The 16,515-nt window shown below is 44.8% G+C and overlaps 3 protein-coding genes across 3 annotated transcripts; 2 read left to right on the forward strand and 1 right to left on the reverse strand.

The window, feature by feature from the left end:
* The first annotated feature begins 2,983 nt into the window (after window positions 1-2,983).
* Window positions 2,984-10,524, forward strand: mtif2 (mitochondrial translational initiation factor 2). Its single transcript, XM_070914884.1, has 14 exons — window positions 2,984-3,064; window positions 3,747-3,907; window positions 4,131-4,248; window positions 4,327-4,498; window positions 5,911-6,071; window positions 6,794-6,970; window positions 7,045-7,184; window positions 7,307-7,431; window positions 7,596-7,800; window positions 7,955-8,207; window positions 9,107-9,247; window positions 9,505-9,669; window positions 9,853-9,993; window positions 10,104-10,524. Exons 2-14 carry the CDS (start codon window positions 3,749-3,751, stop codon window positions 10,271-10,273), a joined length of 2,127 nt encoding a protein of 708 aa, XP_070770985.1. The 5' UTR covers window positions 2,984-3,064; window positions 3,747-3,748; the 3' UTR covers window positions 10,274-10,524.
* A 211-nt stretch (window positions 10,525-10,735) lies between these two features.
* On the reverse strand, window positions 10,736-14,004 carry sde2 (SDE2 telomere maintenance homolog (S. pombe)). Its single transcript, XM_070914934.1, has 8 exons — window positions 13,894-14,004; window positions 13,016-13,133; window positions 12,797-12,908; window positions 12,505-12,674; window positions 12,205-12,352; window positions 11,918-12,058; window positions 11,542-11,794; window positions 10,736-11,276 (listed from the first exon to the last, which is right to left on the reverse strand). Exons 1-8 carry the CDS (start codon window positions 13,993-13,995, stop codon window positions 11,064-11,066), a joined length of 1,257 nt encoding a protein of 418 aa, XP_070771035.1. The 5' UTR covers window positions 13,996-14,004; the 3' UTR covers window positions 10,736-11,063.
* Window positions 14,005-14,917: 913 nt separating this feature from the next.
* On the forward strand, window positions 14,918-16,174 carry mrps28 (mitochondrial ribosomal protein S28). The gene has a single exon (XM_070914964.1). The coding sequence runs from the start codon at window positions 14,918-14,920 to the stop codon at window positions 15,473-15,475; it is 558 nt and encodes a 185-aa protein (XP_070771065.1). The 3' UTR covers window positions 15,476-16,174.
* Window positions 16,175-16,515: the final 341 nt, after the last annotated feature.

Consider the following 16,515-nt stretch of genomic DNA (forward strand, 5'->3'; position numbering starts at 1 on the left):
TACTGGTTCTGGTTTTGTGTGCAACAGCAGATTTGTTATGTAAAATGAAAGATGGTAGCTGTTATTGTGAGAGTGTTCTTTAGATAATCTTCAGATAAATTTGTAACAAACTCATTCAACCATGTCGTCACTTTGTAGGACAAGGTTTATTTAATTATTGCAAGAAGATGTGGCTAGCTTAGCACAAAGACTGCAAGCCTAGGTCCATCAGAAAGTTAAAGAGAGAAAAAACAAAAACAAAAGTATCATGAAAAACTGAAAATCTGCTGCAAATATAATCATTTTCAGCCACAATGATCACAAAATAAGTGTGATAATATAAACTATAAAGTACGTTATGCTAACATGAGCCAGGTAATGCTCATTTTAAAGCACACATTATTTAAGGAATTATATTCTAACATTATTTAAAGTCATTTTCCAACATCTAAATCACAGACTTTGGTTGCCAATGAGCTAAGAGGTCATTATGCTAGAGAGTTTATATTCTAGCTGAAACTTTAGCTCGCTAGCTAACAAGCAACTGAGGGGAATATTAAAGGAACAGTCCAATGTTTGGGTAGATTTTCTCCATACATTAAACATATAAATCAGACAAACTACTTACAGTCTTTGTGCTAAGAGCAAGGCTAACAGTTTCCCCCTGCTGCCAGTCTTTGTGCTAAGCTAGGCTAACAATTTCCCCCTGCTTCCAGTCTTTGTGCTAAGCTAGGCTAAACACATTCTGGTACAACACTGGTTAGCTAAAAACAGCGACCATAACCTTGGATATGCAAGCTCTTTGTAGCTAGCTTTTATCATTTTGGGTCCAGTTTGCCAAAAATCTGGTTAGATGTTTTATTGTTGCCATTTGTCAAATGTTGTCATCAAAATAAAAAAGTTTACAGTGTTTTGACATGATATATAATTGTGTTGAACGTGTACAATTACATCTTTTACAATAAAAGTACAAGAATGAAACAGAAACATGTTGGCGCTGAGACTTTTGTAGATGTTATCGAACACTTTTTGTGTCACAATCCAACCAGTAATGAACATATGTAACATGTTGAGATTTATCTGAAAATACATTATTTGATTTGTTGTTTTATGTGATTTATTTACCCATTCTCTCTGTGGTAAAAAAAAAAATATCTATAATATTTAAAAATAGTTCCACTTCAGCACTGTCTGATGAGGAATATTTTGTAAGTAGTTATTCCAGTAAAAGTACCAGTACAACAATATACTACTGATATTCCATTACAGGTCAAAAATCTTACCTGAGTAAAAGTATTTAAGTATTATCAGCAAAATGCAACAAAAGTACCTTTCATAGTATTTATGTATTATTCAGTTGTGTTATTATTTAATGTACTTCATATAGATTTATTGATGGTTCCATTTATAACAATGTTTCATATTTTATTTGTTGATTATTTTTGTTTGTAAAATCTTAATATGTGAACCAGCTGTCAGATAAATATATGAAAAGAACAACACAGAAATACTCAAGTGAGGTACAAGTACCTCAAAATTGTACTGATTAAAATGTAATTGATTTAGGGTTAGGGTTAAATTAGATTTAGATTGAAAGTGATTTAGTTACTTTCCCCTGTATTCAATATGAAAACAGTAATGAACTTGTTAAGTGATTCATGCAGCAGCAGGAGGCGGATACGCTGGTGAACAACCACCGTTAAAACTCAAGAAGAAGAAGAAGACGTTCCACTAGGAGTGGTGTAGGAAATATTAAATGTAATGCGCTGGTAGGCAGAGAGAACAGCGCTGAAAACCATTTAGGCAACAAATGATTAATAAGATCGGTATTCAATTATTCATATTCGATTATTAGACAATATTCAATATCAGGCTTTGAGGTTCAGGTATTCAGGTGCCACTGGAATGAATGAGAATACAGTCATCTCTAAATGACTGGATTCATTTAAGAGGACTTAATGAAAGTCATCCGACACAAGACTGAAAGCCTGTTGGGAGAAACAGAGAAACAAACTCGAGCAGAAAGCAAAACTGAAATTTATTCCAACTCTCAGTAATATATACATATATATATATACACACACATATATATATACATATAGGATACAGGATTAAATGACTACAGACCCGTCGCCCTGACCTCTGTGGTCATGAAATCATTTGAACGCCTGGTTTTGTCCCACCTCAAATCCATCACTGACCCTCTGCTGGACCATGGGCAAATGCAGCACCATCAGACCACCGCAAAGTCCTTGTAATGTATGTTACTTGGCAATAAACAGTTTCTGATTCTGATTCTGATATATATATGTATATATATATATACATATATATGTATGTATATATATGTATATTTCCTGAGTCTTGTTGTACATCTCATATTGTTTGGCAAAAAGAACAAAGTTAAGGAGTTTATTCTACAAACAATAAAGACATATAAAGAAAAGAACAGCTAGGTACAGATGTATACAGTGATGGATTGTCAGTGACCTTCAGACAGCAGACCAGGTCTGTTAACAGAGACACAGAAAACAGTGTACATGACATCTGTGTGGATACCAGCACACAGAATCACAGGAAAGGAAACAGAAGACAAATGTTCAAAAGAAGCCACGAAAAGGAATCACACTGACGTCACTGAGGAAGACCATGATTAAACAAGAAATGAGGCAAAAGCAGTGGGAAGAAGAGAGAACAGGAAGGAACAAGAAAAAAAGGTGAGAAGCTGACAGGATTAAACATAGTCAGTATTTAAAATAGGAAAACATAACAGGAAGAAGTGGATTCTGTGATCCAGAAGAAACGTTAACATGTTGAACCTGAACTTATAGATATAGAGAGACATTCCACAAAGAACTAGAACTATTTTTGTTTCAGTATCGAAGGAGAACAAACAGAACAACATAATTAATAGTTTCATTTTAGTTCCACTCCAGACCGGCAGGTGGCGCTGACGGCTCATCCGGGCCTGTCAGCTCACTGTCATGGCGGCTCCCTGTCGGAGGTTTATCTCACGGTGAAACTCAATTATCAGATAAAGTCTTTATTTCAGGATGAGCTGAAAGAAGAAGCTGAACTCTGTCAGGTGAGAACTGAAGCGGTGAGGCTGGGTCCGGTCACTTTTACACGTTTTGAACAAAAGGAAATGTCAGTTCTCTGTTTTGTAACCCTGATACTCTCATGTGGCTTGGACGGCACGCCAAACTGCACTCAAACATGTTGTATTTCAGTGCTGTCAGGTAATGACACCTGAACCAACTGAAGCCACCCCTGTTTTTCTGAAATGTTTGGTTCTGTTAGTAAATTCGGCGTTGGTAAAACCCGCCAAACACCTCCTGTTTCAGCTATAACCCGGTTCCTTCACACAGTTTCTCCTCCTCTGCGTGGCTAGATTTCTTAACAAAACATGTTTTTAAATGGGGCATTCATCAGTATCTTGTCCAACAAAACATTTTTCACATTATTTTGAATTGCTAAGTGTCCCACCCAAATCTTTAGAATCAACCAATCACGTCTCTATTCAGTGATACTACACCTGGTCCTCCAGGTGTAAGTCGGTCAGGGGGGCTACTGGTGCTGGTCTGGGTTCCAGGAGACCCTCCTGTGTTCTGTAACCCTGAACCTCATGAAGAATTGTGTTGTTAATGTAATATTAATTAATCATGTTATTAATTTTTTTTTTATCATGAAACTCACTTGGTTGTCATGTGCAGATTCAGAAGTTGTCTCTCTGTCTCTTGTCTGTCTGTCTGTCTGTCTCTTTGCAGGTATGAATGTGATGTCATCAGTGATGCGGGGGGCCCGGCGGCTCGTCCACGCTGACTCGGTTCTTCTCAGCAACTTCCCGTCTCTGCCACTCCTCTGTCCTGCTCGAAGCTCCGCCCCCCTGCTCACCTGTCAACAGGACAGGAAGTTCGCCTCCAAACAGGTGAGTCAGGTGTGTGTTTGCTGGTGATGTCACCGCCTGTTCTCGTGGCATCCGGACATTTGGTTTCATATTTTACAGAAACACAAATATTCATTGTCATGTTTTAGTCTGTTCTACATTTCGACTTCTGCGTTTTTTAATTTGAGTGAACTTGTTGTGAGCTGCAGGTCTTTGACTTTCTCGTTCAATAAAGAACATTAAAAATGTTGTACTGTGTCTGCAGGTCATAGGTCAGAAGAAAGACCAGAAGAAGGTGAAAGCTAAAGTGGACAAACAGGAAGTGGAGATCAGACAGAGGATGACGGCGGCGGCTCTCGCTGAGGCCATGAACAAAGACTTCGGTAAGAAACAACAAAGCTCCGCAGACGGTGTTTCTGTGTGAACTCTCCTGTGTGGATAAAGTTTTTTTTGAATTTCAGATCACGTGTTGGAGGCTCTGTTGAACACCTCAGTAGATCTGGACTCTCTGGAGCCGGACTCGGTTCTGGAGGAGAGGTGGATTAAGGAGGTGGTGACTCGATCGGGGATGAAGTTCAGGTGGGCCAAACTGAGCGAGAGCAGAGAGAGAGTCAACAGGGACGTCCACAGGAGGTACGAGACAGGAAGTCTCACTTCAAACAGATTGTTTCACTTGATGTGAACCGGTTCAGGTTCTGAGAAATGCTGCGACTAATGATGACACGCTGTGGTGTCACTGCTGGTCATGTTGTGGTGTTGGTGATCAGGAAGGAGCTGCGAGTTGATCAGCACTTGAGCTAAGCTATGCTAATGTCACCGTTCAACCTAAGGCCCAATTTGTTTGGTCCGACATGATTTGCGTCATGAGAGAAACGTGGTGACATCTCTGGGTGCTAGTTCTAGATCTCACCGAGACTCGTCCACCGACGAGGTCACGTCACTTGGTCTCTAAAGCGCTTATTATTTCAAGCTTTAGCAATCAGAATACGACTACAGACCAACCAATCAGAATACGACTACAGACCAACCAATCAGAATACGACTACAGACCAACCAACCATACGGTGGCCGACGAGGACAAAAACATTTCCATGAGTAGAAACGTGCTGCAGCTTCAGAACGATGCAAAGCCTAAAACAAATAGAACAACAGGAAGAAATAACACAGAAACAGGAAACGCTATTTATCCAGTCAACACAGCGGGGGTGCTCCGGCCTGTAGGGGCAGCGCTGAGTGGAACAGCTTGACCTTCAGCCTGAGAGAGGCGATGTGTAGAGGTCTTCTGTTTACACGTGGCTACTTGTAGCTAACGTTAGCATGCTCTCGTCTGGTACTTCCTCACTGTGTTGAGTGGACACGCAGCGTTTTTCTGTTGCATTTGTTTTCAGGGTTCTTTCTTTATGTTATGTTTATTTTTTGTTGAGCCGCTGTTTTCAGGATCATCCGTCATAACTGAAGAATTGATGACCATCTCTCACAGCTGGTTGGACACTGAAGAGGTGACACTTCTGAGTCAAAGGTCAAAGGTCACTGTGATCTCCAAAGATGCTTTGATCCATAATTTAAGAATGAATTGGGCGACTCCAGAAGTCACACACATGTTGACTGTGACGACAGTCCGGCTGTCCTCCGTCTCGTCTGTCCTGCCTGTCACTTCCTGCCTCATTCTGAGTCACGTGACCGTAAACAAGGCGTTGGAGCGCCGAGCTAACCATAACGCTGAGTTTTAGCTGCAGCTCATAGAGACGCTTCACATCGAAACCTGAGAAAACAAAGGCAGCATGTGTTGTGGAGCTGAGTAATCAAGGACAAGGGTTCCTGTTCACACATCTATGATAATCCTTCATTGATCACTTCATCTATGTATATTCAGGAGTCAAACATACGTATCATCAATATGATCATAACTTCCATTCAGCCAGAAACCTTTTATCCAGTTCCTTCAGTCTTCAGTTCAGGGAGCGCTCTCTGAGATGAATGATGATTGAATTTTGACTCGACTTGGGGATAAATATCTCTGTTCGTTTGACCTCTGACCCTGTCAGACCTCCAGCAGACCCGTCCAGTCTGGTGTACCGTCCCCCAGTGGTCACCATCATGGGTCACGTGGATCACGGTAAGACCAGCCTGCTGGACAGTCTGAGGAAGAGTCAGATCGTCTCCACGGAGGCCGGAGGAATCACACAACACATCGGAGCTTTTCTAGGTAACAACAACTCTCACCTGCTGTTTTATTCAACTTTATTGACACAATATTGAATACAGTACGCGAGATGACAAGTAGAGAGCTTATGGTACCAGCTAGTACAACAAATGACAAGAACATACAGTCAAAAGGCAGAAACCAAAATAAAGAAATAACTAAGAGGATGGAAACAGTTATTAAGGATTCACTTGAGTTTCAAATTAAAAGCCTTACTGCATCTCAGAAAGCATAATCTCTCCCTTTTGTGGGAGGCTTTTAATGTGAAACATCTTCAGGAAGTGTTGAGTTTCAGTCAATGATATCTTAACAGCAATCAAAAAAACCCAAAGTAGAATAACTGAGTGGGGCTGCAACTAGTTATCGATTAATCTGCTGGTTATTTACTTGATTGACTAACTGTTTGATCAAAAGGTTGTTCAGCTCAGGTTGACGTCTTTAAACAGTCAGTCCAACAGACGAAAGAAAACCAGCCAATATTCACATTTGATAAACTGGAACAAGTACATTTCCTAGAATTTTTGTTTAACAAATGACTTCAAATATTCAGAGATTATCAAAATTGTTTTATTAGTTTTCTGTCTATCAGCTCATCGATTAATGGACTAATTGATTCAGCTGTTGTTCTGATGGAGGTAATTTACCTTATTATCTACCTGAGGAAGTACTCTGGGCAGTTCCATGTTTTTGAAGCATCTAAACAAAGCAGACTGTTTTTCTTCCAGTCCAGCTGCCTACAGGAGAAAGGATCACCTTCCTGGACACTCCGGGTCACGCTGCCTTCTCCTCCATGAGAGCCCGCGGAGCCAATGCCACCGACATCGTCGTCCTGGTGGTGGCGGCTGACGACGGCGTCATGAACCAAACGGTCGAGTCCATCCAGCACGCCAAGAAAGCCAAAGGTATGAGCGCCACCTGGCAGTCACAGCTGAGGGCTGAAAACACGCGGTTCTACTGCATCTCTGTTGTGTTTCAGTTCCGATGATCGTGGCAGTGAATAAGTGTGATAAACCTCAGGCCGACCCTCAGAGAGTCAAACAGGAGCTGCTGGCTCACGATGTGGTCTGTGAGGAGTTTGGAGGAGACGTTCAGGCGATCCACATCTCTGCTCTCAAGGTGAACTGACTGCGGTGCCCCCTGCAGGCTGTCAGTGGCAGTGATTTGTAGTTACAGAGCTGGAAGAGATGAGGTCAGGGTGATTTAAGGTGATGACTTTTTGTTGGTGTTGTCATCGTCAGGGCGACAACCTGCTGGCTTTGGCCGAGGCCACGGTGGCGTTGGCGGAGGTTTTGGAGCTGAAGGCGGAAACCAGCGGCCTCGTGGAGGGACTCGTCATCGAGAGTCGCACCGACAAAGGAAAAGGGTGAGTCATCAATGACCTCCAGAGACGGTATGTAACTCTGGTTCTATGAGTTCTAGTTGACCTCAGGGACGGTATGTAACGCTGGTTCTATGAGTTCTAGTTGACCTCAGGGACGGTATGTAACGCTGGTTCTATGAGTTGTGACCCTTCATGTGTCCCCTCAGTCCTGTAACGACGGCCATCATCCAGAGGGGGACGTTGAAGCGAGGTTGTGTCCTGGTGGCGGGAAAGAGTTGGGCTAAAGTCCGTTTTCTGTTTGATGAGAACGGGCGGGCGGTGACGGAGGCTGGGCCGAGCGCTGCGGTGGAGGTGGTGGGCTGGAAGGAGCTGCCATCAGCTGGAGAGATTATCCTCGAAGTAGAGTCTGAGGTGAGACCTCCACTGTTTGTAAAGGTGGATGTGTGTAAACTGCTACATAATAATATGGTTCTATATCTTATTCTGTACCAGATATAGAACCATATGTATGTTGTTAGTACATCATGCGCTACAGTCTGTAACTGTTTGGTGTGTTGTTGAGCAGCAGCGAGCGAGGGAGGTGGTGGAGTGGAGGAGTTATGAGGAGGAGCAGCAGAAGCTGCAGGAGGAGCAGAGTGTCATCGAGCTCAAACAGAAACTACACCTGGAGGAGTACAGGAAAGAGAGGGCAGGGCTAACTCACCTGAGCTGGAGGCAGAGGAAGTCGGCTCTGTACCGGGCCAACAAGACCAAGTTCGCAGTGAGATCGAGTGAGAGGACGCAGAGAGACGAGCTGAGCCTGCCGCTCATCATCAAAGGTACACGCACACAGCTGGGCTCTGATAGGCTGCTCTCACTGTGACACCACTCTGAGGTCACACCTGTCACGTTTCGGTTTACAGTCAGTGGAACAGACAAACTGTCAGCAGGACTAAGTGCAGCTCTGGTGGTCGAAACCTCCACAGTGTCAGTAAATCATTTTGTTTCATGAAGCTGGTCTGATCTCAGTTACCATGGAAACATACATCTGTGTAATATTGGCTCAGGGACGAAAGAGGTATTCAAATAATTTACTTTAGTAAAAGTAGAGATACCTCACTATAGAAATACTCCATTACAATATTTCACTTAAGTAAAGGTACAAAAGTAGAGCAAAATGTAAAGTATTTGTTTGTCAGAGCGTGGTATGTCAGTGTTATATCATCATATCACTGGACCATTATTATTGATTTATTAACACGGAAACGGCACTTTAAAGTTCCAGCTGGTTGACGAGAAGCTCATTTTAAATGTTTGATGTTCTTTTGAGTAGTTTGATCTAAAACGCAGCATCATGTTTTATAAACTATTTAAAGCAACTAAAGCTGTCAGATAAATGTAGTGCAGTAAAAAGTACATTTCCCTCCACAGTGTAGTGGAGTACAAGTAGAAAGTAGCAGAAAATGAAAGTACTGTACTTGAGTAAATGTACTTAGTTAAAGTTAGACCTTCTCACTAATGATCACTAGTGATGACAGAAAGAAACCATTAAATCAGTTTCACCCTTGTTCAGTCGTCATGACAACAGAAACAGTGAAATATATTTTCTTGTTCAGTAAGAAAGTAACTAATGAAATTACTATTAGGCATTAATATCCGTTTGTAGTGAAGTTCAGTTGAACACGGCACCCACCATCACATCGCCTCTTGTCTTCACTGACTGACCTTTGACCTCCAGGTGATGTGGACGGGTCTGTGGAAGCCATCTTGAACATCCTGGACAGTTATGACGCTCAGCAGCAGTGTCAGCTGGAGGTTCTTCACTTCGGCATCGGAGACGTTTCAGAGAACGACGTCAACATGGCCGAAACATTCACAGGTAACAAGCAGGAGTGGAGCCGGGAGTCAGGGGTCAGGGGTCAGGGGTCACAGCAACAAATGTTCATGATGCAGATAATCAATGTGTTTTTAGGTCCTGATTCTTTATTATAAATGTCTCATTTGATCAAAAACAGAAAATCTGACGATCTGGAGAATTTGAGCAGTTTTGCATAACGATTAAGTGCTTATTAAAAAAGTCACCAATTAATTTTCTGTTGAACTCTTTGATAAACAGACTTCTGTCTTTTTCGTCAGGTTCCATTTATGGCTTCAACGTTGCAGCCAGCCGGTCGATCCAGCAGCTGGCGGCGAGGCGAGGCGTCCCGCTCAGACTTCACAACGTCATCTACAAACTGATAGATGAGATGAAGGACGAGCTGAGCAGCAAGCTGCCTCCTCTGCAGTCAGAGAACATCCTCGGTGAGGCTTTGACCCGCTATCATTAACATGTTATGTCTGGATACTCCAGGATCTTTTCATTTTAAGGGATAAGTGACATTAACTTGTTCCTTTATGCCAATAACAAAGGACCCACTGCAGCTCTACCTTACAGGAAGTGGTTTGTCTCACCTGCTCTCTCTCTCTCTCTCTCTGCTTGTCCAGGTGAAGCGACGGTCCTCGCCATGTTTGACGTCTCTGTGGGGAAGAAGAAGGTTCCTGTTGCCGGCTGTCGGGTTCAGAAAGGTCAGCTGGACCGGCGACTCAAGTTCAGACTGATCCGAGGCCGAGACACCGTCTGGGAGGGTGGGTTAGACCTGGTTCAGGATCCCTCGCGACTCATTAGTGGTCTACTTTTAGGACTAGAAGAGTTAACCTGTGAAAGGCCTCTGACGTTCCCCTAACGTTTCCTGCAGGTTCTCTGGTGGCGTTGAAGCACCACAAAGATGAAGTTCAGACGGTGAAGGTGGGGATGGAGTGCGGCCTGTCAGCTGACGGCGACGTCGACTTCAGGCCTGGTGATGTCATCATCTGCTTCGAGGAGCAGGACACTCCGCAGGTCACTACCTGGGACCCCGGCTTCTGATAATGACTTCACATCCCATCATCCTCTGCTGCTCTGACAAACAGGAAGTTTCAGACCAGTTCTGGTTCTAGATTCAGACACTATTGGGTTCACCTGTGCGAGCCAATCCAGATCTTCAAGAAGCTAAAGGTTCCCTTCCTGTTGGCAGAACTATTAAGTATTATGTTTATTACTGGGCCTTCATGTGTGGAACTACAGAACATTAGAAACGTCTTACAGGTGTACCTAATAAAGTGGCCACTGAGTGTTGACTGCAGCAGCATTCTTCATACGCTTGTTTGGGTACGTTCAACTCCAGTCCACTAATGAACCTGAACCCGTGAGGTCGGCTGTCTGTCTCGCCTCTCGTCTGGCAGAAGATGAAATGTGGCGATGAACTGGACATGAGATTTATCTGGGACAGGGTGTCCACCGACAGAAACACAACATGTGAACTGTTGACTGACAGCATGAAGTCAAATGTCTCAGAGATGTTTTAATAAAAAGATGACAGTTCAACAACAAAATAAAACAAAAAAGTCTAAATATTCTCAAACTAAACTTACAGACAAACTCCTGGTTTCTGATTGGACGAATCTACAAACTAGTCCATTTGTCTTTACTGTCAAACCTGACTTGTTGTTCATTCTTAACTCAAGGAACATTTGCTGGCTTTTTCTCAGTTCTGGAAAAACGTAAGAGGTCCTTGAGTTTGGAAACTGCTTAAAATCACAAAGACACAAAATGTTGAAAGACGTCTGTCCAGCGAGACAGGGTAACACAGACGGATCAGCTGTGACCTTTGACCTCTTCACTTCCGCTTCGGCTTGCCTGGTTTGGCGAGCAGCGCCAGGCCGATCTGATCTGGTGTCAGTCCTCTGACAGAGAAGAGTCGGGCGGCACGCTCCATCAGCGTCCCCCCACACTTTAAACCTCGAGACATAAGTTCCTCCTTCAGGACATCCAGACCCAGAGACTCCAGCTGACCGACAGACGACACAGAGGACAAATCCAGAGACCTGCCCTGCAGGGGGGGGGGGGGGGGGGGGTACAATACATGAGACCAAGCCACGTGACCACAGTCATGATGAGTCTGATGATTGATTAGAAATCAGTGGTTTCACATCTGAATCAGAGTTTTTGATGAACTGAATGATTTTGTAATCAATGACGACTGAGTCTGAAACATTTGGTCAGTCAGATTCAGTGACTTCATGAATGAAGCGCCATCTTTGAATCCAGGTCTCCTTAATGCATTATGGGATGGACAGAGAGGACAAACTACTGACCTGCTGCTGAGACGAACAGCTGGACTCTCCTGGGGGTCTCTGGTCCTCTGAGGGTCTGATGGTCTGGTCTGTGGAGGGTTTTGGGGGTCTCTGGTCCTCTGAGGGTCTGATGGTCTGGTCTGTGGAGGGTTTTGGGGGTCTCTGGTCCTCTGAGGGTCTGATGGTCTGGTCTGTGGAGGGTTCTGGGGGTCTCTGAACAGCTGAGGGTCTGATGGTCTGGTCTGTGGAGGGTCTCTGATCAGCTGAGGAGGAGCTGCAGTCAGAGACGGAGATGATTTTCATCAGAAATTTAAATAACTGAAAAATCGAACTGATGTTTCTGGTACTGAAGTGAATCTGAACTCTGAATCAGGTCTGAAGTGGAGCTCATCTCTACCTGCTGCTCTGCTCAGGCTCCGCCTCCTCCGTCTGTGTTGTCATGGTAACAGCAGCAGCTCCACAGCCGGAGGGGGACGTGGGCGGAGACTCGTCCTCGTCTTCCGAGCTCAGCAGCTCGTCCAGCTCTCCCACACCCGTCCTGTAACCACGACAACAGATTTAAAACGAGTCTCCTCGTCGCTCCACACAGATCTGATGTGTTCAGGTCTTCGTGTACAGCAGCATTTAATCATCTGGTCCGTTTCTGGTTTCATCCACAAACAGGAAACTCTACGTTCGACTCACCAGAAACATGCTGCTGCCGTCGTTGCTGTCTTCTTCTTATTCTTCTTCTTCTTCTTCTTGAGCGGCTGCTCGCTCTGATCCGAGTTTGGTCTCTTTGCTGCGGAGACGTCGTCCACCTTCACCTGACCGCTGGAGGACGCCTGCAGACCTGAAACACACCAACTGTTACAGAGAGTTGGTCTGAACACAGAGAGAAGCAGAATCGTTCGCCTAAAATCTGCGGAAACACTGGTGACTCAGCAAAGTCTCTCAGACCAGAACTTGAAGAGTCTAAAGCTGAGACTGACAACCCGCCCCGACCTTTCATCACAGAGTCCTCGAGTCTCTCCGACAGGTCGTGACACTGCTGCTGGTACTCTGGATCAGTGAACTGGTGTTTGGGTTCAGACAGTTTCCTCTGCAGACGATCCAGACGGCGCTGCTCCTTCTCCGCCTCACGCTCCGCTGTCTTCTTCAGCCACTCAGCCATCCTACACATCACAGAAGCAGCATGAAACTCCTGTCTCTCACATCAGCTGCATTTATCTGTAGCCAGGTTCTGGTTCTGAGGTAACCTGAGTCCTGGGGGGAGCTCTCTCTCTCTCTCACTCACTCTTTCTCGTGGTTGACGTCTCGGAGGCGTCGTCCGCTCAGATCTCTGCAGGCCTCGCGGTTCGTCGTCTTCTCTATCTGAGCGCCCAGAGCTCGCAGCATCGAGCCAAACCCTGAAACACACACTGTTTGTTTAACACCACAGAGGAAGACATTTCAGAACGTTCATTTTACATCCCTTTGTTTTGAAGGGTTTTTATGTCTATTTCCTGGAACACACCTCCCTTCCCTCCACAGAGGCGCGGCTCCAGGTGATAGACGGCTCCATGCTGCAGCAGATCCTCCAGATCTGAAAGCCGACCGTTTCTGGTGATGTAGAAATCCTCTGAGGAGACTCCCTGCAGGGATCACAGAACAGTGACATACATTTAGGTGCTTTGATGTGTTTTAAATGCTGCAGACTTTCATTTGATTTTCATCTTTAAAGAAAAAGGTCCACCCTGAATTTACTGTTTCAGTCCACAAATGAGACAAGAATGAGGTGGCTATGCAAATCAGTTTCACTTTCTCAGGCATTTTCCAAAGGCTGTCCTTACAAGACGTCAGCGGTGGAACGAGATAATCAACGTCATCTGGGTACTTGTGTAAGGACATGGTTCCTTTTCAAACAGTTGATAGAGAGGGCTTTAGTATGTGAGCTGTGTCCTAGTAATACAGTTAAGAGTTCAATAATAGCTGCCATACAGTTGTCATACCCGTACTTAACCCCTTCAAAAGCATGTATATTGAAATATCGAAAGAAACACGGATATGCCGTGGTATACGCCGTTACCGTCCGTGCTTCAAATTATACCGTGACATACATTTTAGGCCATACCGTCCAGCCCTACCCACCTGTACAGAGACATCTGCATTTAGATCTACTGACCACACCCAACATCTGGACTAACGTTACCTGTCGCCTGGATAACACAGCATGACAACATCACAGACTTGTTAAACTAAAGCTACACTTACTTTTTGCGGCTAGCCACTGCTTGTGCTTGTTAGCTAGCGTTAGCACATGAGCTAACACGGCGACACCCAAACCCGGATTAAATAAAAACATTTTGACTCGGATTATGTGTTTTCCTGCCTCTGTTAGGTGTGAACACTAACCTGTTGCTGGATGAACCGGCTCAGAACGTCTTTGACCACAGATCCACCTGGAAACATCAAGTTCGAAAAACTGAAACTTGGAGCGCTTACAAACACCTCCATCTTACCTTCTGTATGTATAACTACAGAGTGCGCATGCGCTGCTCTTCTTCTCTTATCCTCCGGGAGGACACGTCACTACGGCGCCACCTGCCGGCTGCTGTTACTGAACACATAAAACAAAAAAATTATATTTTCTTTCGAAAGCGACTCGTTGTTTGGTGAAATGTCAAAAAACTGAAAATGTAGTCTCAGTCTGAGGTGACGTCTTCAAATGTCTCGCTCTGTCCAAAACACAAAGATATTCAATTTATTGAGATCTGACACACAAACAATTAGGTTAGCTTACTACTTTAATTTCCCATCGAGGTTTGCCAGTTAGCTAACTGTTACGTATATGTATAGTCATGACAACAATCATAATGACCTTCAGAGCTTATCCCTGCAGTGTGGACTGATGAATATATGAATATATTAATGATATGAATACATGGGTCTGAGGGGGCTCAAGAGAGGGGTCTGAGGTGCTGCATTCGGACCCTATTGGGTACTGTTGACATTGACAATGACAATAAACTGGACTGAGAGAAGAACATTAATACCCTCTACAGGAAGGGCCAGAGCCGTCTCTATTTTCTGAGGCGGCTGAGGTCCTTCAACATCTGCCGGACTATGCTGAGGATGTTCTATGAGTCTGTGGTGGCCAGTGCTATCCTCTATGCTGTTGCATGCTGGGGCAGCAGGCTGAGGGTGGCGGACTCCAACAGACCATATATATACATATATCTTATTTTTGTACATACTCTCATTTCTAAATTTAGGCTGCTTCCTACTCTTGAATTTGGGACTGTATCATTTCCCCTCGGGGATCTAGAAAGTATTTCTGACTCTGATTCTGATTCTGTTCGCCAGGTGGCGCTGTGAGCGCGTCTCTCTACAGGAAGTTAAAGGAGGAAGTGTTCTTCGCTCGGCATTGTGAGACAACATGGCGGCTTTGTGTAAGGTTGTTTCTAGCTTCAGGTGTGGAGTCCGGTTTACCCCCTCCAGGTTCATCAGAAACTCCTTCAGCTCAGACTCCAGCGGGGCTTCTGGCAGCGACCAGCCCGCCGCGGAAAGACCCAGGTCCGGCTTCGCTGCCGCCTTCGATCTGCAGTCAGAGCTCCGGCGGGAGTCGGAGAGCGCCGCGGCCGACAGCAGTGGCCCCTCCTCCGGCCAGAGGGAGAGCTTCGCCTCGCTGCTCCGCCGGTCCCCGCTGATCCAGATGGGACCGGCCAAAGACAAGGTTGTGGTCGGGAGGATCTTTCATGTGGTCCAGGATGACCTCTACATTGACTTCGGCGGAAAGTTTCACTGTGTGTGCCGGCGACCGGCAGACGGAGAGAAGCTACAGCGGGGCAGTAGGGTCCGTCTGCGGCTGCAGGATTTGGAGCTCACCGCCCGCTTCCTCGGAGCCAACACCGACACCACGCTGCTGGAGGCCCAGGCCGTACTGCTGGGCCCGCTGGAGGGAAGGGATGGACGGGAGCCCCAGAACCAGAGCTGAGTGGGGTAGACTGACAGACCGTACTGCAGTAAAAACCGAAGTTTTCTAAAGGGAGTCCGGCAGCTGCAGGACTCAGACTAAGGGAATGAACCTGAACATTTCTGTTTGTGTTCTTCATGAAAAAATCTGGAGGAAAAACTGTGCTGATGACAGTTTTACTCTGTGTGTGAGATTCTGTCTTTAAACCTAACTTTGAACCAGAAACTCCTCAGAAATGTGAAATTGTGCTTCGGACTCTGGACTGCAGATCTGATCTGTCAGAAGCAGCGTACTGTGTCGTTAAAGTGATATACACAGGATGATAAAGCTGCACCCTGAACTCTCAAACAAAAGACACAGCTATAAATAAATAAATAAATACTTTACTTCTGCCCATTTTTGACTGACTGTCTGCCAACTTACTCTCTCTCAGTTCAGACTCACCATGAGTGACAAGTTTCCATAAAGTCTTTCAATTTACTGAAAATAAGGCCCTTGTCTTGACCGGCCCTTTAAATGTCCTCCCATAAAGTGCTTCAAAGACTGAGGAACATCAAGTGTTATTTTAGGGATTTGTATAAAACCCCTATAAGAAGTTATTATGACAGAGACTTCAGCCATACAGGCCTGACATTAAATAATGGGAACAAAGTGAAACTGTCCTACTGGAGGAGGAACTCCATCAGAGACCACAGAAAATAAAAGTGGTGCAAAACACGATTCAAGTCTCTGTCTTCTGTCTCTCTCTCTGCCCTCTGCCTCTGTCTTCTGAACTCTGAGGAACAATTACAACCTTTATTCTTCTTCTGCGTTCCAAAATAAGAACAACATGATGTCATTCTTAAGACTTTTGATGCATGTATGACCAAACCTTTGCTCCTGTGAACAGGTGAGAAACAGGTGAGTCACATGACGCAGGTGCAAAGAAACAGTGAAATCAAACACAGTCAGCTGTTCTGGTACCTTTAATAAGGGAAGACATGATGCTTCTATCAGGATCTGCTACATTAGAGTTTGCTTGACCGAGCTGAGCTTGAACGCCTCCACCTGCTGATGCCTTC

Source organism: Enoplosus armatus, chromosome 2 (genome assembly GCF_043641665.1).
Source record: "Enoplosus armatus isolate fEnoArm2 chromosome 2, fEnoArm2.hap1, whole genome shotgun sequence".
Classification (NCBI taxonomy): Eukaryota; Metazoa; Chordata; class Actinopteri; order Centrarchiformes; family Enoplosidae; genus Enoplosus; species Enoplosus armatus.